The sequence below is a fragment of the Lentinus tigrinus genome (assembly GCF_003813185.1).
Source record: "Lentinus tigrinus ALCF2SS1-7 unplaced genomic scaffold L226scaffold_12, whole genome shotgun sequence".
Lineage (NCBI taxonomy): Eukaryota > Fungi > Basidiomycota > Agaricomycetes > Polyporales > Polyporaceae > Lentinus > Lentinus tigrinus.
In genome coordinates, this window is record NW_027137921.1 from 113,277 (window position 1) to 132,963 (window position 19,687).

The 19,687-nt window shown below is 56.2% G+C and overlaps 11 protein-coding genes across 11 annotated transcripts; 7 read left to right on the forward strand and 4 right to left on the reverse strand.

Moving 5' to 3' along the window:
- The first annotated feature begins 15 nt into the window (after window positions 1-15).
- L226DRAFT_534944 (uncharacterized protein) lies at window positions 16-1,349 on the forward strand. Its single transcript, XM_067680791.1, has 3 exons — window positions 16-146; window positions 202-297; window positions 361-1,349. Exons 2-3 carry the CDS (start codon window positions 276-278, stop codon window positions 1,128-1,130), a joined length of 792 nt encoding a protein of 263 aa, XP_067535299.1. The 5' UTR covers window positions 16-146; window positions 202-275; the 3' UTR covers window positions 1,131-1,349.
- L226DRAFT_63524 (uncharacterized protein) lies at window positions 1,245-2,507 on the forward strand. The gene is made up of 5 exons (XM_067687114.1): window positions 1,245-1,539; window positions 1,603-1,815; window positions 1,872-2,150; window positions 2,205-2,295; window positions 2,350-2,507. The coding sequence occupies exons 1-5, from the start codon at window positions 1,358-1,360 to the stop codon at window positions 2,422-2,424; spliced, it is 840 nt and encodes a 279-aa protein (XP_067535300.1). The 5' UTR covers window positions 1,245-1,357; the 3' UTR covers window positions 2,425-2,507.
- On the forward strand, window positions 2,498-2,860 carry L226DRAFT_523063 (uncharacterized protein; the record flags this gene model as incomplete). Its single annotated transcript, XM_067678798.1, has 1 exon — window positions 2,498-2,860. One exon carries the CDS (start codon window positions 2,498-2,500, stop codon window positions 2,858-2,860), a length of 363 nt encoding a protein of 120 aa, XP_067535301.1.
- A 429-nt stretch (window positions 2,861-3,289) lies between these two features.
- On the forward strand, window positions 3,290-5,036 carry L226DRAFT_534947 (uncharacterized protein). Its single transcript, XM_067680792.1, has 5 exons — window positions 3,290-3,521; window positions 3,575-3,787; window positions 3,844-4,137; window positions 4,188-4,272; window positions 4,327-5,036. Exons 1-5 carry the CDS (start codon window positions 3,331-3,333, stop codon window positions 4,861-4,863), a joined length of 1,320 nt encoding a protein of 439 aa, XP_067535302.1. The 5' UTR covers window positions 3,290-3,330; the 3' UTR covers window positions 4,864-5,036.
- Window positions 5,037-5,746: 710 nt separating this feature from the next.
- L226DRAFT_571023 (aquaporin-like protein) lies at window positions 5,747-7,052 on the reverse strand (the record flags this gene model as incomplete). The annotated part of the gene is made up of 6 exons (XM_067684506.1): window positions 5,747-5,996; window positions 6,052-6,113; window positions 6,164-6,257; window positions 6,328-6,362; window positions 6,415-6,541; window positions 6,595-7,052. The coding sequence occupies 6 exons, from the start codon at window positions 7,050-7,052 to the stop codon at window positions 5,747-5,749; spliced, it is 1,026 nt and encodes a 341-aa protein (XP_067535303.1).
- A 216-nt stretch (window positions 7,053-7,268) lies between these two features.
- Window positions 7,269-8,369, reverse strand: L226DRAFT_63688 (uncharacterized protein). The gene is made up of 4 exons (XM_067687116.1): window positions 8,033-8,369; window positions 7,878-7,970; window positions 7,730-7,819; window positions 7,269-7,661 (listed from the first exon to the last, which is right to left on the reverse strand). The coding sequence occupies exons 1-4, from the start codon at window positions 8,273-8,275 to the stop codon at window positions 7,485-7,487; spliced, it is 603 nt and encodes a 200-aa protein (XP_067535304.1). The 5' UTR covers window positions 8,276-8,369; the 3' UTR covers window positions 7,269-7,484.
- Window positions 8,370-8,490: 121 nt separating this feature from the next.
- On the forward strand, window positions 8,491-10,280 carry L226DRAFT_552913 (uncharacterized protein). The gene is made up of 7 exons (XM_067682895.1): window positions 8,491-8,684; window positions 8,739-8,897; window positions 8,964-9,049; window positions 9,110-9,217; window positions 9,287-9,428; window positions 9,500-9,674; window positions 9,742-10,280. Exons 1-7 carry the CDS (start codon window positions 8,547-8,549, stop codon window positions 9,870-9,872), a joined length of 939 nt encoding a protein of 312 aa, XP_067535305.1. The 5' UTR covers window positions 8,491-8,546; the 3' UTR covers window positions 9,873-10,280.
- L226DRAFT_462962 (Arv1-domain-containing protein) lies at window positions 10,121-12,198 on the reverse strand (the record flags this gene model as incomplete). The annotated part of the gene is made up of 8 exons (XM_067675754.1): window positions 10,121-10,284; window positions 10,398-10,702; window positions 11,048-11,156; window positions 11,270-11,368; window positions 11,459-11,479; window positions 11,541-11,595; window positions 11,817-12,020; window positions 12,112-12,198. The coding sequence occupies 8 exons, from the start codon at window positions 12,196-12,198 to the stop codon at window positions 10,121-10,123; spliced, it is 1,044 nt and encodes a 347-aa protein (XP_067535306.1).
- Window positions 12,199-12,691: 493 nt separating this feature from the next.
- Window positions 12,692-14,731, forward strand: L226DRAFT_534953 (DUF410-domain-containing protein). The gene is made up of 6 exons (XM_067680793.1): window positions 12,692-13,085; window positions 13,157-13,232; window positions 13,284-13,360; window positions 13,425-13,563; window positions 13,626-13,938; window positions 14,272-14,731. Exons 1-6 carry the CDS (start codon window positions 12,812-12,814, stop codon window positions 14,446-14,448), a joined length of 1,056 nt encoding a protein of 351 aa, XP_067535307.1. The 5' UTR covers window positions 12,692-12,811; the 3' UTR covers window positions 14,449-14,731.
- Window positions 14,732-15,786: 1,055 nt separating this feature from the next.
- Window positions 15,787-16,731, reverse strand: L226DRAFT_534954 (uncharacterized protein). Its single transcript, XM_067680794.1, has 3 exons — window positions 16,375-16,731; window positions 16,198-16,264; window positions 15,787-16,132 (listed from the first exon to the last, which is right to left on the reverse strand). The coding sequence occupies exons 1-3, from the start codon at window positions 16,546-16,548 to the stop codon at window positions 15,990-15,992; spliced, it is 384 nt and encodes a 127-aa protein (XP_067535308.1). The 5' UTR covers window positions 16,549-16,731; the 3' UTR covers window positions 15,787-15,989.
- Window positions 16,732-18,108: 1,377 nt separating this feature from the next.
- On the forward strand, window positions 18,109-19,374 carry L226DRAFT_571027 (terpenoid synthase; the record flags this gene model as incomplete). The annotated part of the gene is made up of 4 exons (XM_067684507.1): window positions 18,109-18,521; window positions 18,629-18,917; window positions 18,978-19,016; window positions 19,075-19,374. 4 exons carry the CDS (start codon window positions 18,109-18,111, stop codon window positions 19,372-19,374), a joined length of 1,041 nt encoding a protein of 346 aa, XP_067535309.1.
- Between the last annotated feature and the right edge of the window lie 313 nt (window positions 19,375-19,687).

Below are 19,687 nucleotides of genomic sequence, written 5' to 3' on the forward strand. Positions count from 1 at the left end.
CCCTCGTCCTCGAGTACGACTTCCGTGTACCGCCACGCTCCCGTGAGCGGCCCACTGAAAGGTGGGCCCACGGTCGATATTGACTATCTGGACGAGGCGTGGTCGCTTCCATAGGATATGGCTATGTCGCCCCATCGATCTGCAGGGTAAGAGCCGCCGGTCCCCTCCTTGAGGCTGCAGCCTTATGTGCCATTACGACAGCTCCTGGGGACCATATAAGTAGGTCCTATGTCCCTTCGAGTGTACCTCATCCCCCCGCATCTGTCTAGTCGGCTATGGCTTCCATCAACGCATCTGGTGAGTAACTTCGCCTCGGAATGAACGCCCCCACTGGCATGCTGACTTGGGCGTACTTACTAGCATCAACAGGGATGTTCGACATGTCATCAGCGTCACTAATTACTCCACCACCCTCTCGTCCACCTTCTCCTACGCGCGCACATGAGAAGCTTGCCCTTCCGCTCAGCCTTATCTCGTCTCCTCCGTATACTCCCAAGCCTGACTTCCAAGTGTCATCCGTATCCTGGGCTTGTGACCTGGAGAAAGGACCAACCGAGCATTCACCTCGTGTGCAGGATCCTTCTGCCACTGCAAGCACCAAGAAGCAGAGCCAGAGCAAAGTCAGCTCATCCCCTCCCGCGAGATTGTTGTTGCTCGCCAAAATCATCATTCCCTTGACTGCCCTAAACACCGCACTGTCCTTCCCGTTCGGCGCCTCCTCTGCCCTCCTCGGGACACACATCCTCTCATGGCAGTGGCCCGCATACGTGGACATCCTCTCCTGGCGATTCATGTTCCTCGCCGTCTTGTGCGGCTGCACGCTCGTCGGATGCTTCTTCGCCGTCGTGCTGGGCTTTTTGCCTGACCGCGAGCCTGCGGAGCCCTCGTCCCGATTGAGCGACGCAGAGTGGTTCGCGACGCTGGTTGGCTTTGGCCTCTTCATGAGCGTGTTCGCGTTCGCGCTGGGCGCTCTTGCGCTGCACAACGCCCCTCTGGAGATTCCGTCCTCCTTGACACCTGCTCGCGCCCTCGCGGCGAACGCGACTGGGCTGGTGGTAATGGGCTGTGTAGGGGTCGCCTACATGTCTCTATGTTCCTTCCTTGCGAGGAGACCGTCAACGAATAACTGAATGACGTCATCACTCTCCGATCCTGTGCCTCTTGATAACTTCGAATTACGCTGTCTCGCCCGTCATGTCATGTTGATGGTATCTAGTATCTCCCGTGTCTCGAACTGTGCATATTCTCCGGATGATTCGCCTGTCTAGACTATTGTAGTATAAGTACGCTCACCGTTCGCGCGTCTATAAACCCCGTCAACAATCTTGCTACACGACCCTTGCGCCCCCGCTCCTGGATGTCGGAAGAGTTCTGTGAAGCCTTCAACAAGGCGAACTCCATGGCAGCAGCATCCTGGGAGCAACGTTATCTGCACAGTTCGCGCCTCCAGGAAAAGCTGCACAAACGCGCTGTAGTTCAACGCTGCGACTATTGCGGCAAGGATGATGAAGGGAAACTACAAGCATGTTCGCTTTGCAGGTTAGTACCAGCTTGAACTTCTCTCGTCCTCCTCCTCATCCCCGTCTCATGCAAGCTCAACAGGTCTGTGCATTACTGTGGCAGAGCTTGCCAGCTTGCCGACTACAAAGCACGGCACAGAGGCGACTGCGTTGGCTTCGTTCGACCTCCATACACTGCGGAGTTCCTCACCGAACCGATCGCGGAGGCCAAGTTCGCTCAAGCCCCGGTGTTTGCGTCTGGTCACAAGGATGGAGTCGGCTTTTGGGTGTCTGTAGTTGGGAACGTCGAGGCCAGGCGAGTACGCAACAATCAAATGAAATGGCTTACAAGGTTGACGCATATAGCCACAGTCTGGTCCCCCTTGTGGACCCTGTGTGTCCCAAGAGCGCTCTCGACGGCATTGAACGCTTTGAGAAGGCCGTGCTCGAGCCGGGGAGAGCTCTCAGGTGTGGGCTGGAGGCCAACAACCTACTCACGGTGGTGCTTGTACAAAATCGCCGAAAAGACAGGCAGAGCGTGTTGGTGCTAAGTGCCCAGTGCCAACTTGTGAGCTGCCTTGGAATGACCGACGACGTCATGAAGGGACGAGTTGATGGTGAACGATCATTCCTATGGCAGCAGTCCTCTGGGTTGGTGTGATTTCGCCGGTTACGAGTATTGCATCCCTGACCTAGCATCTGTAGCAGCGGCGAAGCCGCGGTCCTGTGCGTGGTGGATGACCAGTGGAACAGGGAGGGGCCCCGTCTCTGTGTGACGCATATTAATGGGACGAAGGCGAGTAATCCGCGTATTCTTGCATGTCGAGCGGAATCTGATCATACCGCTCAGGTTACAAGTTCCCATAGGCCACCGCAGGTGCTCGACGCGAGGCGAGGTATCTTGGCTCTCGATCCGGGAGACTAACGCAATCATACACATGCAGTTTCGCGTTGGCGATGGGAAAGAGATCTCTCGCGAGTGGGGAGCACTGCGTCGCATGGAGTCCTTCCGGCTTCCGGCTGTCGCGCCTTGGGATGGTCGATGTGCAGCTGAGCATGAGCTGGGGACTATCGCGCTCCTCTTCGATCGTTCATGTCCCACCGGCATATACGCACCCTTCGACCAACGAGCGGTGTTCGAGAACTACAGAGAGGTCTTGGAGAGCGGCTACCATGCATTTATCGAGAGCCACTACGGTGTCGAGCAGGCCGACGCATGGGACAGGACGGTCATGGAAGGATACGAGAGTGCGAAGGAGGTGGTGAAGCTCTACCGAGAGCTGAACCCGGTGGGGTTTGCGGTGACGGCCGCATATCATCGGCGTGCAGGACTGAGAAGCGTGGTACACGAGTATGGCTGAGGAATCGGACCAGGAGACGTGTCTGGATGACGGTGCCATTACCGAGTGTTGAGTCGTCGAGTCGTGGACTTGTGACCAATATATCTGCCCGCCCAGGTCCTGTGTAAAGTAGAGCAGCTGCAAGTACATCCACCAAAAACAAATTTTTGGGAGAGCTGGAAGGAGCAACGAGGTTAGAGTCATAAGCCAGCATCCACACACCACATATCAGCAGCATACTCTAGACGAGCGCGTGGCCGGTAACACTCACGTAGGTACCGGCCCACCGCGAGACATGGCCGATCGAAGACAAAGCTTACGATTGCCAACAGGATCGGGTCAGCGTCACGATCACGTTCTCGTGACCCCACGCGACGCGACTTTCTCAGGGCGTCCTCGGACTTGACAATGACCGAAGCTTGAGCTTGATCGCTATCGCCTCCTGGACCCGTTCGACCATCTCTCTCTCTCTCGACACGCATTAATGAACTATGGCTTCAGAAGGGTCCTGGGGACATCTGCACTGGACCTCGCCTGAGTTCCGTCGAACGGCAGATACCTTCTTCACCATGACAAAGAACAGGAACCCCCAGGGCAAGAAACACAAGTCCCGCGCGGCCCATCAGTGCACGTTCTGTGGCAAAGAGGACCAAGCAAACCTCCGGGCCTGCTCGCTCTGCAAGTTAGCTGCTATCTTCCGTTGTGCGATTGTATTATACACTCACGTCAGTATAGATGTGCCCGCTACTGCAGCAAGCAGTGTCAGGTGGCCGATTACAAGGCGCGACACAAGCGGGAATGCGTCGACTTCGTTTATCCTCCGCTTACCCGTGCATTCATGACGGAACCTGTCAACGATGAGCGATATCCGCAACGCCCCGTATTCGCTCGTGGCCACTGCCAAGGCGTCGGCTGTTGGGTTTCGGTCGATGGGCAGTTCGATTGCATGTTAGTCTGTCTGCACAGTGATCGCCTGTGGCTCGTGATGACTGACAACATGTCAGCTTGAAATCCCTCGCAGAGCCTATAGATATGAACACGACCGACTACCATCGTGTTATGGAGCGTAGGATGGCACTGGCTCAAGGAAACGAGGTAGTGCGCCTCGGCGAGAGGTACAATGCGCTCACTCGGAACCTCCTCTCGCTGTCAATTCTTGTACAAAACCGAAGAAAGGACAGCATGAATGTCGTCGTATTTGGTGCCAGGGTCCAGTTGGTGACTCTTGCGTCTATGAAGGATGCCTTCTTGAAGGGCAGATCTGAGATGGATCAGTTCCATACGTTCAAGGTCGGAAGGTACGGATTTATCCACCTTTACTACGTTCTACCATCTAAATATCTCAAAGCGAAAGCTTAGGCGTCCTGAGCGTCGCCGATGATCCATGGGAAAAGCTTCCACGCTTGCAGATCAAGAATTTCAATGGCACGGACGTGAGTAATGATCCTTTGGCTCAGCGCATCGACGCTCATCCACTGTATATACAGATCATTGATAACACACCACCACCACCACCATCCTCCGTCATTGATGCCTCTAAAGGTATCGTCTCGCTCAGCCCGGGGGAGTACGTGATATACAAGTTGCAATTCCGAGTCGGGGACAACCACCGGATCGTCACCGATTTCGAGGCTCTTAGCCGTCTCGCTGGCGTCAGCATCGCATTTGCTCCCCAGGAACAAGGCTCCAACCCCGTGCTCCTCGATTACATCCTATCCCAGCAAATCCACGCCGACGGCTATGAGCCACAGGGCATTGTGGCCGCCATCGACCGCCCGGCGCTGTACGATCACTACGCGGACTACATCGAAAGTGGCGAGGAGGCGTACATCGAGAGTCACTTCGGCAAGGAGCGTGTAGAGGCCTTGCGGAAGCAGTCCCTGAAGCTGGAGAGTATGGGGATGCGCACGATTCAGACGCTCGAACGGAACGGCGAGATGGAGCGGCTAACAGCAAGGCTGAGGGCCGCAGGACTGGAAGAAACGCTTCAAATGTTCGAGAGATTAAGAGCTAGGGCTGCTTGATATCTCTTGGTGCGTATCTGTTGACTTGTAAGGTCGAGCTCTGACTCCAAATCCAGCTGCCGTCCTCGCAAGGCTTAGTATGTTACAACCCCATTCTTCCCACAACCAGTCTCCCTTATGCGTGTATTCCGTATAGCGATGTTCCTGCCCTTTCCTATGTACATAGACACCGATTTTGTACTGAACGATCCCGTCTGTACCCTCTGTACTAATACGCTTTGTATCACCACCGATTACGACTCAACCGCCGCCTCGTTCGTTACGTGATTCAAAGGAGACGAATAACTCCTCCTCCCTGGTCAGCTGTTCGTTGCGTGACCCCCGCTCCGGAGCGGGACCATAGCAGTAGGTGATCTTGGGTCGCAGACGAGAAGATGGACGACGACTGATGGCCGATGTAGTTTGCGCGTGGGGTCACAAGCATGTGACATGCGCGACACTGCCAGAGGCTCGCGCGTACACGCGCAGGGGAGGCAACCTGACCTATTACTATCGCGGCTCAACACAGACCATGTCTACTACACTCGCCGCCATCAACGCTGTACATCGTTTGCGGAACGATGGGTAGACAACTTCCACAGACAAAATGTTCCACCTTTCAGTGAAATCATCCACCGATACATGAACATTGAAAGAAAACCTTCAAACAACTGACGACTCAGGAGAACAGGTGGATATCGGACTACTGTTACATACATGTAGGGTCGTGGGCGTGGCGTGTACTGGACGTTATATCATGCGTGCGAGAATGGGGGAATCACCAAGAAATAGCCGTCCCAACAGATAGTGAGTCGGTTGATGAGGGAATCTGAGGGAATCGTCATCTCTGCAGCCCATAGCGGAAGCCACAATCTCCACACCGGCCGTGTGTGAAGACAGGGACTCAGACGGGACTGTCGTTCGGCCTCCTGCCTCGTACACCATCCGCGGCGCTGGGCGCAGGAGCGACTTCGTTGGGCGCGACAGGTTTTTCGTTTGCAAACTGAACCGCCGTCCCCCCGTTCGAACCGTCCATGCTGCGCGAGCGGCTGCGCCTAGAAGAGATAGAGGTGCGTACACGGCGGACCGGGTCCGGAGGGGACTCGCGGTGGTCAACGGTGTCCTGACCGGGGTTGAGTCGCCAATAGCGAACACTAGAGGACAGGTGGAGGTGAAGACAAGCAGAAGATGACAAAGCAAAATACGCACTGCTTCAAGATCGAGTAGAACGCAGCACCGAGCAAGGAGCCGAGGAAAGGACCGACCCAATACTGAAGACCGTACATTAGCGTGTTGTTTCTTGCATACGAAGAGGACTTACGATCCATTGAGTGGAGTAGGGGAAGCCGGTCACAACTGCCGGTCCGAAAGACCGAGCCGTGTTCATGCCCGCGCCGGTATAGTAAACGGCGAACCTATGCGAAAAATTAGACAATTGTCAGCGTGGTTCGATATGCGACGTGGCGTCGGAGACGATTGACGCACAGGTGGCACACGAAGATCGTCAAACCAATTCCGATCTGGGGATGCGGTGAGCTAACTGCGTCAGCGCGTAAGAAACCACCGACGTACCGGAGCAAAGGGAGTCGCCGCATGCTTCTCAGCCGCCATCATGAGCACGGCGATGACGAGGAAGCTGGTAATGAACATTTCGATGAAGACGGCTTGCGCGTTGTTGATACCCTGCGCTGGGAAGGTGCTGCAATTGCTATATTGTGAGCCACGGCCACATAACGAAGAGTGATGACGCACTTCGACGCGAGGACACCGGGAGTCAGGCCTTCAATGATAGCGGCTGCCGTGATACCGCCGACGAGCTGAGCGATGGCGTACAGCACGAAACGGGCGGGACCAATGACACCCGTGATGAGAAGCGCGAGGCTGACATTCGGGTTGAAGAGGCCTCCTGTGACGCGATAGAACAGCCAGACCGAGACGAGGAGGCTCAGGCCGAAGCCCGTAGCGATGTACATGACACGCTCGATGTTCGACCCGTACTGTGAGGAAGAAGCCTCGGCTGCTGATGCCTGCACGCAGCCTAGGGCGAGCAGTAGGAATACGGTGGTGCCGACATACTCGAGCGCAGCGGCGTAGATATCGTCCTTTATGCGCGCAGCGAGTGAAGGACGTCTTGCGTCCGCCGGCTGGTTGATTTGATAGTTTGGGTCTACCGTGGAGTCGTTCAATCTGTGTCGACTGCTGAAAGGCATGACGGCGACGGAGGAAGGACCAGCACTGCTGAAGAAAGGGCGGAGGGGTTTGGAGGACAGATTTGGAGGGCAAGGGCGAACGAGGATGGGTTATGTAGAGTGGTGCGGAGGCTGGCGGGAAGCCTCAGAGAAGGGAAGTGAGGAGCAGGCCCGATCATAAGTACGTCACATGATCGAGGCCTTCGAGGACGGCTGGCGTGTTATGGCAGCCTCGGTCGCAATTGAGGGCGGGATGGCACTGAGGAGGGAGCTATTCATCGTTTATTAGCATACTCCACTTGTTCGACGCCGGGGCTTGGTGCGCCAGCTGTCGTATAGTACTCCCGGCCTCGTGGCCGACGTACGATAGCGATAGGGACTCGGAGTAATGGACATGCTCATCGCCCCGCGATGCGACGACGCAAGCGGCGCAGAAACGTTTGTACGTTAGCGTTAGTCCCAGTCGGCCCGCCCGCCGCTGCGTCCCCGCTTGACCTCCTTGCGCTTGTCCTTGTCCTGTCGTCTGCGTGCCTTTTCGGCCCGCACCAGCTGTCGAACACGCTCCTGTTGTACCTCGGAAGGCTCGTTAACTAGCCCAGCGGATGCAGCGGATACGATCAGACTGTGTAGCTACAGTGGTGCGTCGTGGTGAGTCCGGGACATTACATCAGAGGCGTCCTCCGGAAAGGGGTACACACTTTTGCCAGGCAATCTTGGACGTTCTGTGCCTGTGATCGGTGCGCAGTGGAGGTGAGAAGTATCGTCTGCGATGACGAGGTGTATGCAGGCTGTTCGGGACAGAGTTGCAGCGCAATGACGATAGGATGCAGCAAGCGAGGGACCCACCGTCTTCTTGAGGTACTCGCGCGCCCAGAGAGGTATCCAGGGCGCATCAATTGGGCATCGCAGCGTCGCCTTCGTGTTCACTTTATTCACGTTCTGTTGCGTATTTGGAGTCGTGAGTACACCGCGAAGTTCAGTTAAGCTACACTATGTCATACCTGACCACCAGGCCCAGAACTGCGCGAGTAGGTGAATTCGACAAGACTCTTCGGGATTTCGCGGCTCTTGAATTTCTCTATCCAGGTCCGCGCAAGATCGCTCTGCGAAGCGTTTTCAAGCGTTGGCAGGGAAGGTGGAGCGGGCAAGGCGTCCTGGCCGGTATGAATCGCATTTCCTTTCCTGAGGACGACGGGACGTGTTACGTGTCGCCAAGGACGCGTCTCGGAAAGTAACCGCTGCATCGTGTCAGTTCAATGCCCACAACGATGGCGACTGGAGATAGCTATGCTGCAATGCAGTCCGCAAGGTGGACGTCGAAAGCAAGGAGGGTGTAACTACAAAGGCTTCGAAGAGTTACTTGCGTATCCGAGAAGCTCGGACGCGTGGCACAGAACAGGACAAGCGCTCTGACCCAGTGACGTGACGCGCCCTCGACGTGCTCGAATCACAGGCTTTGCAACAGTCTGCAACCACATTCACGTTCTGCTCGACGACACGTTCAACGAGGACGACATGGCCACGCTTCAAGTCTCAGCAGCGAAGAAGACTCCGGTCGCGCGCAATCTGCCCGCAGCGCTCACGTTCGACAAGCCTTATGACACGCTCACCGTCCTCGACGTGAAGAAGGCCATTGCGGCAAAGAACCCCAAGGTATGTGGGGTGTTGTCAGCGAGTTCAAGACACAGGCTGACATCAGACACATAGTTCTATGCCGCACGCCAAAAACTGACGTTGAAGGGCGATAACAAGGCGCTTTCGGACGAGACTCTGTTGAAGGATGCGGGCGTAGCGGACGGTTCGGAAGTCGCAGTGAAGGATTTGGGCCCACAAATCAGCTGGAGGACCGTGTTTCTCATCGAATACGTGCGTTCTGTTCCGCCCTCTGTTCGCGGACGATGGAGTTGACGCGTCCGGCATTGCGATGTTCAGGTTGGCCCTCTTATCATCCACCCACTCTTCTACCACTTCCCCAGACTCTTCTTTGGTGGCCCTGTCCAGCACAGTACGCTGCAAAAGTACGTATTCATCTCCACTCTGTCATGTACTTCGTGTACTGACGGCGCACCTTTATGCAGGTATGTGTACGCCGCGGTCATGCTGCACTTCGCAAAGCGCGAGCTCGAGACCCTTTTCGTGCACCGTTTCTCGCATGGTACCATGCCGTTCTTTAACGTGTTCAAAAAGTGAGCGGTCCTTACGCCTCTGAGGGCATTGCCTATGCGCGTCTGACCCGTCCTTGTCTTCTCCCCCAGCTCCGCACACTACCACTTTCTCTCGGGCGTGCTCCTCTCGTGGTCGATTTACAGTCCGACGTTTGCCGCAACCTCGCCGTGGATTCGCGGAACGATCCGCGAGAATCCGACCTTCCTGTGGTCGTGTCTCGCTGTCTTCCTGGTGCGTCTCGCCGTGCCGCCTCCAATGACGTGTTGCGCTGACTTCCGTGTCCTCTCTCCCACTGGGTGTAGTTTGCCGAGCTTTCAAACTTGAACACTCACCTCACGCTGCGCAACCTGCGCCCGGCGGGGACGACGAAGCGCGCCATCCCGCGGGGCTACGGCTTCTCGCTCGTCTCGTGCCCGAACTACTTCTTCGAGACACTCGCCTGGATGTCCATCGCCGTCATGACCGGTAGTTATGCCGGTGCGTTGTCTGCTCTGTCTTGTCTTGCCCTGCGGCGGCCGTGTCTCACCACGATCTTGGGTTTCAGCGTGGCTCTTCCTGGCGGTGTCGACCTACCAGATGGCGGTCTGGGCAGTCAAGAAGCACCGGAACTACAAGAAGGAGTTTGGAAAGGAGTATCCTCGCAGCAGGAAGGCGATGTTCCCGTTCATCTTCTGAGGGCTCCCTGTGCGCTGAGCTCTCATCTCGGAACCGAGTGGCGTCGGTGGAGAATGACGCTGGACGCGCTCGGTCCGTGTTTGCCACGGATGCAATGCTCCCCAACAGAGTCCTACGATCGTACCATAATAATAACCTCAATACTCAATTCAGGTCGCAGCACCGCCTCCCCCGCGCGCCGTTGTAAAACTGTCCCCATTGCTGTACGCTCCGATATTGATACATCTCATCACGATGGCGATGACGACCTATGGTATACTGTACGCGAACCACATCTCACTTGCGGCCTTGTCCCCGCCGAACCCCAGCCCTGTGCCCACCCACTCGCTCACGAAACTAGCCACGGCGGTCTTGACCAGCCATCCAGCAAGGATGATGATTGTTGTGAAGATTGGGTGACAATCGAGTACCACTGACAGCCGCCCCCAAACGTGCCACAGGGGAGTAGATGGGAATACAGGAGGGGAAGTTTCAGTTGTGTCAGCCACTGTACTGCGGTAACTAAACGAGGGGACAATATCTTACCTCGCAAGCCGAAACCTGCCGCCATGCCGCCCAGCACGTTGCGCACTACCCACTGGCGGTCGAGCTTGTCTTCGTCTAGGAGCTCGAGCGCGGCCACAATCAGTGGGCGTGTGAACACCGTGGCGTTGGGGTGCAGCCTTGAGGCTGCGGAACTTGTGGTGGTTGGGTTCGCATCATCGCCGACCTCCTGGGCGACGGACGGCGCGCGGTACTTTGCGCCATCTGGGCGCCATATTGAGAGGCAGAAGAGGAGGAAAAGCTTGGTGAGAGAGGAGTAGAGGAGCGTGAGCGGAATGTGGGAGTATCTGCGGGAGAAACAGGACACAGTCAGTCTCGGGGACTTGGCCGAAACAACGTCCGGCAGAAGGACGGAAGGGGGATAGGGTTTGACGACCGGTGTTGTGAGAAGGTATGATCGGTCCGACTGAGGACCTTGAGAGAAGGTATCAAGTTGTCAAGAGGGGATGAGATGGGGAAAGCCGAAACGTGAACGAGAGAAGGTGAAGATGAAGATGAAAGGGGGAGATGCGGGAACGAAAGGCGATGTGCAGGTCGCAGAAGGCACAGAACCAAAGACGGGAGCGGATGGAAAGATATGGAAGTTCCACAGTGGGAGGGCTTGTGCGACGATGAGCCATGTATGTACGCACCTGAATTGTTCTCGTATGCCTGAAACGGGCGCGGATTGGCCCGGCTTGGGAAGAAGCTTCAGTACAAGGTAACAGGCTAGGACGACGCCCGCATGGAATGCAGCAGTCTCTGCGGATACATTGCTCGGGATCAGATAGGTGCCTTAATTCGCACTGTAGAGCAGGAAGCGCAGAGGGGAAACGGTGGTGCTTTATTTATCCTAATCTGGGAATTGGACGCACCAAAGAAACAGCCTACGAGAATGCGTAGAAAGCCTTCCAGAGCGGCTTGATTCCAGCTCGCTATCTGCGCAATGTCATTGGGGCATCCATAGTTCGAACCTGTGTACAGGAAGGGGAAGCTCCGATCAGTCCATTGAACGGCGATAGCTCAAGAGAGGCAAGCATTCAGAAGGCGGACTATAAACGTACTAATGTACGTCCAACGGATGACTGTGTTCGCAAGGAAGGCATGAGTGGCGTGAATGACTAGAACACAAAGTCGAAAACGTACATGCGTCGACGCAGATCAGGGCAAAACCCAATTTCAGGATGAGCCACCAACGAGCCTGGGGTGGAGACGACGTCAGCGGCAAGCGGGTAATCGAGCATCAGAGACAAGCAGTCAATTTTGTAACAAGACTCCCAATACCCCACACTGTGGCCAAATCTTCGACGGCGGAAGTCTAATGACGGGATCAAACTGGTCGCTCTCCGCCGACGATACCCATAAGACCGGGAATGGTTACAAGGCAAAGCCCGAGCCGACAGCCATCATGAGTATACTCACCTTCGGATCATGGTGTTCTCCAGGCGCTGGAGAATGAGTATCTTCTCGGTCCTTGGCTTTCGAGCTGTCTCCGGCCTTACGCGCACCAAGGCCGCGGTTGTACAGGAGGTGACGGTAGACATCCCGCTTTAGCAATATTAAGTCGAGTAGAAGCGTGAGTGTGTCGTGTTCAACGTAAGGGTCGGCGAATGCCTGACAGTGCATCTGTGCAATGCCAAGGAAAGTTCAGGTTAGCATGGCTCTCGGGGTAACGGACCAACAAGCTCAGGCCGAGATAACCGGAGACGGGACTGACGCACTGTTCCAGGCGGAAGTTGTACTTCGAGTCGTATACCGTGTATAGGTATGGGGTTGGTGTGGCGCAACTGGTACAGATGGGCATGGCGTCGCGCGCTGTGGAGTGTTCCAGAAATTCCAGCAACGTTGGTGACCGTGCGGCGTGCAGGGTTGATACTCAGCGCGTTAGACCGCCGGTGGAACTGACTTTCGAGGGTTGTGATGTTTCGAGCTGTTCCTGGATTCTATGTATCACAGTAATCATCCAAATCCTAGTGAGTAGGATGCTCAGTCTTGTTTCTCCAGTATGTATTCGATACACGATATCCAACCTTGTGCAGTATTAGCCGAGATAGATGCGGAGGATAGAACAGATTTCCAGGACCGAACACTGGGGTAGTCAAGGCAGTTTGAAGTACAATTCGCGTCCTGGATATCGTGCTCAGCGCCGTGAGCTGCGGCGGTAGGTCGGGGTTACAGAGGATATCGTGGTACAGGAGAAAGGAACTGTTGCGTCGAAGGCGCTTACATGGTATGAAGCGCCCAAATCAACACCGGACGATCGTATCGGGGCGGCGAACCCGCGCTCCCCGCCGTGACGACTTCGACAATTAGATCATTAACCACGACGTGCTCTGCTGTCACCCGAACCGAGATCACTGTCTTTCTACCCACTTGTGTTGTCAGATCTCGCAAGCCGACTCTAACTAGCTAAAGGAATGCCTCCTGCCAGAGCGACATCCTCCGCGCGAGCACTCGAGGCGATCCTGCCTCTCATCGCGTCTGGACAACCCTATGAGGCGCATCAGAAGGCCCGGACATTCGCGGCGCGATACAACAAGTCGAGCCAATATGACACAGCTATAGATGTCATATTCCAGTCTGCTAGGGAACTTTTGAAGGTCGGGCAGCAAGGGAGCGGGACAGATCTTGCGAGTTTTCTCGTGGATGTGTATGAGAACAAGGGCGAGACTGTCAATGACGAGAGTCGCGGTGAGTATCAAATACCTGAATATGTCCATTGCGAACCTTCGGCCTCTGTCTGACGACCAAGCTGGTGTCAGGACGCCTCACCCAGCTGATTGCACTTGCGGGTCCGTCGGGCTCTTGGAGGAAAACCATCATTGACAAGGCCATCGGGTAAGTGTCCCTGTTTGATTTGCGCGATGTGCTCCTTGTGACCGCGCTCAGTTGGTCCGCGAAAGCTGGCCCTCACCCCGCCGGCGATCCTGATTTACACCATTACGTCGGAGAACTCCTCTACAAAGGTACGCCCCCTGAACCCACGGTCAACCTCATGTCTCTCACCGGGACCTTGCGGTGGATATTCAGAGGGTACGTTCGATGCTGCAGAGCAACATTTCCTCGCGGCCGGAAAGCGGGACAGTGCCCGGTTACTTGCCGAGATGTTCGTCGAATGGGCTGGCTCAGAAGGACCTGCGGAGCCATTTGCTCTTCGCGGGACGATACCGTAAGCCAGCAAGCCCATTTTTTGATGCCCATCGCCGGAGTTAAATGTCTGCGTGCACACAGATACCTCCAGAATGGCAACATCCTTGCTGCCAGAATGTTCATCATCCACTTGGTCTCCCAGCTGACCTCCCGACGCCCTTCGTTACTCTCCTCTCTCCAATCTTTGCCGATTCTTGTGGGAAAGCCATCCGAAGGCGAGCAGGATGAGGTCATCTTCACCACCGAGCCAGCTGTCAATTTTGCGCAACTCGCGGTGCGAACGTGTCAGCGTGCGCAGGGAGACAAGAACAGGGCCATGCGGGAAGCCTGGGTCCGGCTATGCGGTACATATCAAAGTCGAGGAGGTCTGGTTGCCAACAGAGAAGTCAGGAAGGTGAGTGCTCGGTTCCTCTCGTCGTGTTTCAACTCCTTAGCGTCAACGCCTTAATATTGCCATTGCTGTTGGCACGATCGTCCTGATTTCTTCTCTGGGAGGATCGTCATGACGCTTCTAGTCACTCCTCCCTGTTCGTCGCCCGGTTTATCTGATAAAGGCCGAGGGATATCCCATTCCGCACGATTGTATCCCTGCCCAGGGCGTCAAAGCCTTCTCGGATGCTGTTTAGATGCCAGTGGCCCTTCTCTTCTCTTCTGCAGCCGCTCTCTACAGCATGAGCGATCCCATCCGCATTCTATTCAAAACTGACGCTGACAATCATGCTCACAGGCACTCATTGAGATTGCGGAGCTATATTTCGCAATTCCTCCTCCACGCGGCCAGCAGGCCAACCCGCTCGCCGACATGATGTCCGCCATGTTCGGAGGTGGGGCACCCGCTGCAGCAGCGCCTGCTCGCAGGACCCTGGCCCCAGCGGCACCGACGTCGACGCCCGGGTTGGACTGAGACCCCGATGCGTGATAGCGGCCAGCTCGGTATCCATCTTTGGCCTGTCTGCGCATCGAGATATATTTCCAGCGTTGTCATTGGAGCATGAACCGACCGGCTCTCGCAGCAGCCGGTGGAGAGGGTGAACCAATCCTTGGTATTGGGTCAGGAGTTACGGTACTTCTACGTCCGAGTGGACATTTGCGCCGGGTCACGGAAGGGTGTACGTATAACAGCAATAATATTGTAACGGAGCTTACACGAGACAGAACTCGGAGACGGAGCTAGGATGTGCCACTGCTAGGCTGCTGGACCCCCCTTCTCCCTCTCCGACCCGCCGTAGCGACTCGTTCCGACGATTAGCGGCGAACGACCGATGGTGGCTACGAGCCCTGCTGTTCCGTCGTGTCACGGCGATGCACGTGAGCCGGCGCAATCGCACCTCATGCCTTAAGGCGGCGCCGCGACGTTGACGTTGGCGGCATACATCTTGCGACGTCGATTTCCATTCCGCTGGCCAGGGGCGCAGCAAGTGTTCATCAACAGCTGTTCAAGGATGGAAAGGACACGAGGCTTGCATGGACACTACGCCACACTGCCATAGTCACAGGCTTCGGAACAGATCCAACGAACAATATGTACTCGTACACGCTGCCATCGAGACCGACCGGATGCAAACCGTGAACAGACGATCAGACCGTTAGAGCAAGCAAATTGCACGCTGTGGTGCCCCGCTCACTAGCGGACGATATGGGCCAAGACGACGACGACAGCGACCATGTCCTGTGTGGTTGCGTGTGTCAAATTGGCTACCCCATGTCCTTCCACATCGGTGGCTGCACGGAACTTGTTGGCCTGTCACGACCCGTTCGTGGAGGCTTTTCGAGACCACCTTGGGTGCGAACATCCCTCCAGAGAGCTTCCCTCCATTCATGCGGATTCTTCCGTATGCTTGTCACGCGAGGCTTTGGATCGATCATGGTCCCATCGGGGTTGCTGAACAGGACGTCGAACGACAGACACAACCTTCAAACGTTCGTTGTGGGCGATAGGTGGGAGATGGGATGGCCTGCTATAGGATGTGTGAATTGGTGGCGACGAGACGTACGGCACTCCCGAGAAACGAGCCTCGCGCCCACCGCGAGGCAGGGGAGTCGATGCGCTGGTGCATACGCATGATGCAGTAATTTTGCACCGTGTGTGGCCGCCGAACCGTTCTTCTGGGCGGAAGGGTGCAGTAGAGTGGCACATCGACTTTCCAGAAGCGCCTATGCACCAGGCTGTTCTGAAACGCCACACATGCTAGCACTCATCCATGCAATGTCTGGGCTGCACGCTCTCGCGTCTTGTTGTTGTTGCGTGGGAGGACTCTCGCATGAATACCGGCTCGTGAGACGGCGGTGGAATGCCGCCCATACTGCGCTGATATTCCGCGGAGAATACACTGCGATGCCTCGGGAGCGTACAGAGGACGTACAGTAGGGTATAGAGGGGATTACATACAATATCTGACATCCGGGATCAAGGACATGACGCCAACCTGTCAAGCAATCCTATTCCTATCCGCTCGAAGTGCTTTTCCGCTGAGGAATCGAGGGAGACTGCGGGAGGCTGGGAGGCAAGGCGGGTGCAGGGGTGTCGCTGCTGATGATATCATGTATGGAAGCCTCCAATGCATCGACTCTGCTGGACATTTGTGTCACTGTCGAGACAGGGTTATGAGGCGGCCGAGGCGGGCGCGGATGATGACTGGGAAGAGGGACGTACTGCGGTCAAGAATTTGGCTGGACATGTCCTCGAACTTCTGGTCGAGCTGTTCGAGCAAGGACTCCACCTACAGACATGGTGCGCCACACAGCCAGCCACACAGAAGGTTCGCCGGAGACACGTAGCGGGAGTGTGGATCAGTATGGAGAGGACTGGAGGAAAATTACCGCTGCGTACAAACGCCGTCAGCTCATGGGGGCTCGATATGTCCGGTGCACTTGTCGCGGATTTGGCGGCACCGGCTGTGGTCGAGGAGGCGGTGGAAAGGGTTGACTGGGCGGTCTGAGGCCGCGATCCCGGAGCGACGTTGAGAGGGAGAGCGGGAGTGGACTGCGTGGGCGGCGGCATCATAGACGATCGATTCAAGTTATTGTTGTGGTCGTCGAGAAACAAGGGCTAGCGTCGCAGTGTTCGAGATGGAAGAAGATAGTGTTTCCCGATGGGGCCTGGCAACGCTCAGGTGAACAGATAGACTGAGGTGAAACGACGCGAGTCGGATGCGCGAGATGCAGTCAGACTCAGAGTCCAAGGACGTGAACTCAGTCAGACTCATGCACCGCAACGGAACCAGATCCCGCTCGCGGAGTACACAGCCCGGGCGGAGTTACGCGGACCTCGTGGTTTGCGCAGTCGGAACTAGTCGGACTGGGGCGGAGTGGAAAGGCGCAGGGGACGCGGGGTTTGACCGCCCATCGCCGCCTGATCTTCGCGGGTCCGTGCGTGGCAGCGTGTGGCTCGCTGCCCTGTGGCTTTGCGCTCAGCGTGTTGGTGACCACGGTCCACATCATGTCCTTCCTGACGCTGTCGGCTGAAACATACCGACATCCCTGCCTATTGTCTGCGCTGACCCTTGATTGCACCCACTTTGTGCACCTTAATGAAACGGAGCTGGCATCCTGTCAATCTCCAATCACTGACCGAAATCCGACAGTTGCTCCGAGTCAGCTTCCCCGTCTGGACTTACGTGTTCGGCAGCCTCTTTTGTTTCAGCGAGTTACCGTGTCCGTAGCTGGGAAATCAGTCGCCGTACAGCCCGCCAAAATTAATGCCTTATGCTCTCGTAAGTGCCCAAAACAATTGCACGCCGGGTTAACGCCCATCTCATGTTTTTTCTAGGTCGGAACGTGTCTTGACCTGCAAATCGGCTTGGGATGCTTAACCTATTTTGTGCACGGGGCTGCACCTCCGTATGTCTTGTCCCAATCCGACCGCCGCAAACAAAAACTGCTCTGGTCGCATGTCTCACCATCAGAGCCGCGCTAGATGACACTCTATTGTTTGCATATGGGACCCTCCTCGGCCTTTCCGTCAGGGTTGTCGCGCGTCGGGTCGTCGTGCCGAGTGAAAGCTGCCAACGGCTATGAGAACGCGCCAACGGCTCCGTGCTTTTCGCACACGATGGTCCGCACGCTCCTATCCCTGGCGTTGTCGGGCTCGCTCCTGTTCCTGGAATCAATGTCATTCTTGTCTGAGCGGACTTGAAAGAGGGGCGTGTTCTCTGTAGAAACCCATGGTGCGTCTTGTACGAGCTTGCTGTGGTGCTAATGCGCGCAATAGGACACGGAGAGCAAGCTGCCAGCGTGCAGCCGCAGGCGGCGCGGCGGCGGGACGCTCACCGCTCAGCGTGCAGTCAGTCGTTTATTCTTAACATAAACATTGATAACCGGCGATCCCCTGTCGGTCCTTACCAATTAGGATCATCATCCATCCATAGTCGCTTGACAGATTCGCCATGCCTCATTCACAAAACAATACGGCGGCTTTCCCTGCCTCCCGGTCGCTCCGCATCATCCGCATATGTATATAAGACCGCGCCGTGTCAAACTGTGCTCGGTGCGCCACGCTCTTTCCTTCTTGCGCTTGTGTGTTTGTACCCCTTCCCCTCCTCCTCCCTCCTCCCTCTGTACAACCATGGCTGTAGCTCCCGCTAACCCTGTCACCTCCTCCGACTCGGAAGGAGTCATCCTCAAGTTCCCCGACTTCATTTCGCCTATCCCCTACCCTCTCCGCTGCCACCCTCAAGAACGTGAAGTGTCCCGCGAATCGGAGCAGTGGTTGCTCAGCATGGCCAACTTTTCGGAGAAGCAGACGAAGAAGTTCCTCACCCTGAATGCGGGTCTCCTCTCCGGCATGTGCTATATTGACTGCACGTTCGACGAGCTCCGCGTCTGCCACGACTTCATGAACTTCCTCTTCACCCTCGACGATTGGACAGACGAATTCGACACGACCGGTACTCGCGGCCTCGCTGAGTGTGTCATGAACACGCTGTACTGGCCGCACAGCTATCACTCTGACACCGCCGCGCATCGGCTCACGAAGTCGTGAGTGTCCATCTATCTGCCACATGTTCCTGGCGTTCCCAGCGTCGAGACAATGTTGATGCTCACGTGCCGTGCCTTATTGTTTTGGCATTTGCTGCCGTATCCAGGTTCTGGGTGCGCATGCAGGAGACCGCAGGCCCTGGGTGCCAACAGCGCCTCATGTCGACGCTCGATACGTACTTCCAGGCCATCATGCAGCAGGCATCTGACCGGGGTTCCCGCAACATACCCGAGCTCGAGGAGTACATCCTTCTCCGGCGCGACACGAGCGGGTGCAAAACGGGTTTCGCGTTCATCGAGTACGCTGCGAACATTGATCTCCCCGACGACGTCATCGAGCACCCCATCATCAAGGCCCTCTCGGATGCCACGAACGATCTCGTTTCATGGGCGAACGTAAGTGCCCCACTTTTGTCTGCGCAATTTTCCTCCGGCTAACCGGATCTATCTGCGCAGGACGTCCTCTCCTACAATGCGGAGCAGGCGCGCGGCGACGTAAGTTTGTCATCCCTCATGTCGTGTGTGGTATTTATCCTGACGGGCGGCGATGCAGACGCACAATCTCGTCTGCGTTCTCATGGCGCAAAACGGTGTCGACCGCCAGACCGCAATCGAGCAGGCGGGCGAGCTCTGGGAGAAGACCTTGAACTATTTCTTCGAGTGCCGGAAGGTCGTCCCCTCGTGGGGCGCTGAGATCGACCAGCAGGTCGCGCGGTATATCCAGGGCCTCGAGGACTGGATCATCGCAAATGCCGAATGGAGCTTCGAGACGGAACGCTACTTCGGCAAGGAGGGCCACACTGTCAAGAAGACACGGCAGATTGCACTGCTCCCTCAGCGCGTCTGTGCCTAAGCGAGCTGCGATCGCAGGCTCTGACTGCGGTCTGGCAAGGAGGTGAGCGCTTTCAGTCATAATGTGGATGTTGTAGGCAGTGCTGACTGGGACTGTCTGCGGTGCTTAGGAGGCCTCTCCGAGCCATGTATAGATTCGTGCTGCTGAACAGCACGACGTGTCACCATGAGCTCCGGGGTGGCCGACTCCGGGGCCGTCGTACGGTAGTATTTGTGCGGTATGCAGTAATGTGATAGAACCCTACAGCGCCCTAACTTCGATTTGCCACTACTTACCTTCGTTCGTTTATTCATCTTCACTTATTTGTGCATTC

Coding starts and splice junctions, on each gene's coding strand:
- L226DRAFT_63524 (XM_067687114.1), top strand. CDS start 1,358: ATGTCGGAAGAGTTCTGTGAAGCCTTCAACAAGGCGAACTCCATGGCA. Junction 1,540..1,602: donor CAAGCATGTTCGCTTTGCAG/GTTAGTACCAGC, acceptor CAAGCTCAACAG/GTCTGTGCATTACTGTGGCA. Junction 2,296..2,349: donor CGCATATTAATGGGACGAAG/GCGAGTAATCCG, acceptor CATACCGCTCAG/GTTACAAGTTCCCATAGGCC.
- L226DRAFT_534944 (XM_067680791.1), top strand. CDS start 276: ATGGCTTCCATCAACGCATCTG. Junction 298..360: donor GGCTTCCATCAACGCATCTG/GTGAGTAACTTC, acceptor CGTACTTACTAG/CATCAACAGGGATGTTCGAC.
- L226DRAFT_534947 (XM_067680792.1), top strand. CDS start 3,331: ATGGCTTCAGAAGGGTCCTGGGGACATCTGCACTGGACCTCGCCTGAG. Junction 3,788..3,843: donor GATGGGCAGTTCGATTGCAT/GTTAGTCTGTCT, acceptor ACAACATGTCAG/CTTGAAATCCCTCGCAGAGC. Junction 4,273..4,326: donor AGAATTTCAATGGCACGGAC/GTGAGTAATGAT, acceptor CTGTATATACAG/ATCATTGATAACACACCACC.
- L226DRAFT_534954 (XM_067680794.1), bottom strand. CDS start 16,548: ATGATGCCGCCGCCCACGCAGTCCACTCCCGCTCTCCCTCTCAACGTC. Junction 16,265..16,374: donor CCCATGAGCTGACGGCGTTT/GTACGCAGCGGT, acceptor CCATGTCTGTAG/GTGGAGTCCTTGCTCGAACA. Junction 16,133..16,197: donor CAGCCAAATTCTTGACCGCA/GTACGTCCCTCT, acceptor CTGTCTCGACAG/TGACACAAATGTCCAGCAGA.
- L226DRAFT_552913 (XM_067682895.1), top strand. CDS start 8,547: ATGGCCACGCTTCAAGTCTCAGCAGCGAAGAAGACTCCGGTCGCGCGC. Junction 8,685..8,738: donor TTGCGGCAAAGAACCCCAAG/GTATGTGGGGTG, acceptor TCAGACACATAG/TTCTATGCCGCACGCCAAAA. Junction 9,050..9,109: donor CAGCACAGTACGCTGCAAAA/GTACGTATTCAT, acceptor ACCTTTATGCAG/GTATGTGTACGCCGCGGTCA.
- L226DRAFT_534953 (XM_067680793.1), top strand. CDS start 12,812: ATGCCTCCTGCCAGAGCGACATCCTCCGCGCGAGCACTCGAGGCGATC. Junction 13,233..13,283: donor ATCATTGACAAGGCCATCGG/GTAAGTGTCCCT, acceptor GACCGCGCTCAG/TTGGTCCGCGAAAGCTGGCC. Junction 13,564..13,625: donor GCTCTTCGCGGGACGATACC/GTAAGCCAGCAA, acceptor GCGTGCACACAG/ATACCTCCAGAATGGCAACA.
- L226DRAFT_63688 (XM_067687116.1), bottom strand. CDS start 8,275: ATGCAGCGGTTACTTTCCGAGACGCGTCCTTGGCGACACGTAACACGT. Junction 7,820..7,877: donor GCGAGTACCTCAAGAAGACG/GTGGGTCCCTCG, acceptor TGTCCCGAACAG/CCTGCATACACCTCGTCATC. Junction 7,662..7,729: donor TCCAAGATTGCCTGGCAAAA/GTGTGTACCCCT, acceptor GCACCACTGTAG/CTACACAGTCTGATCGTATC.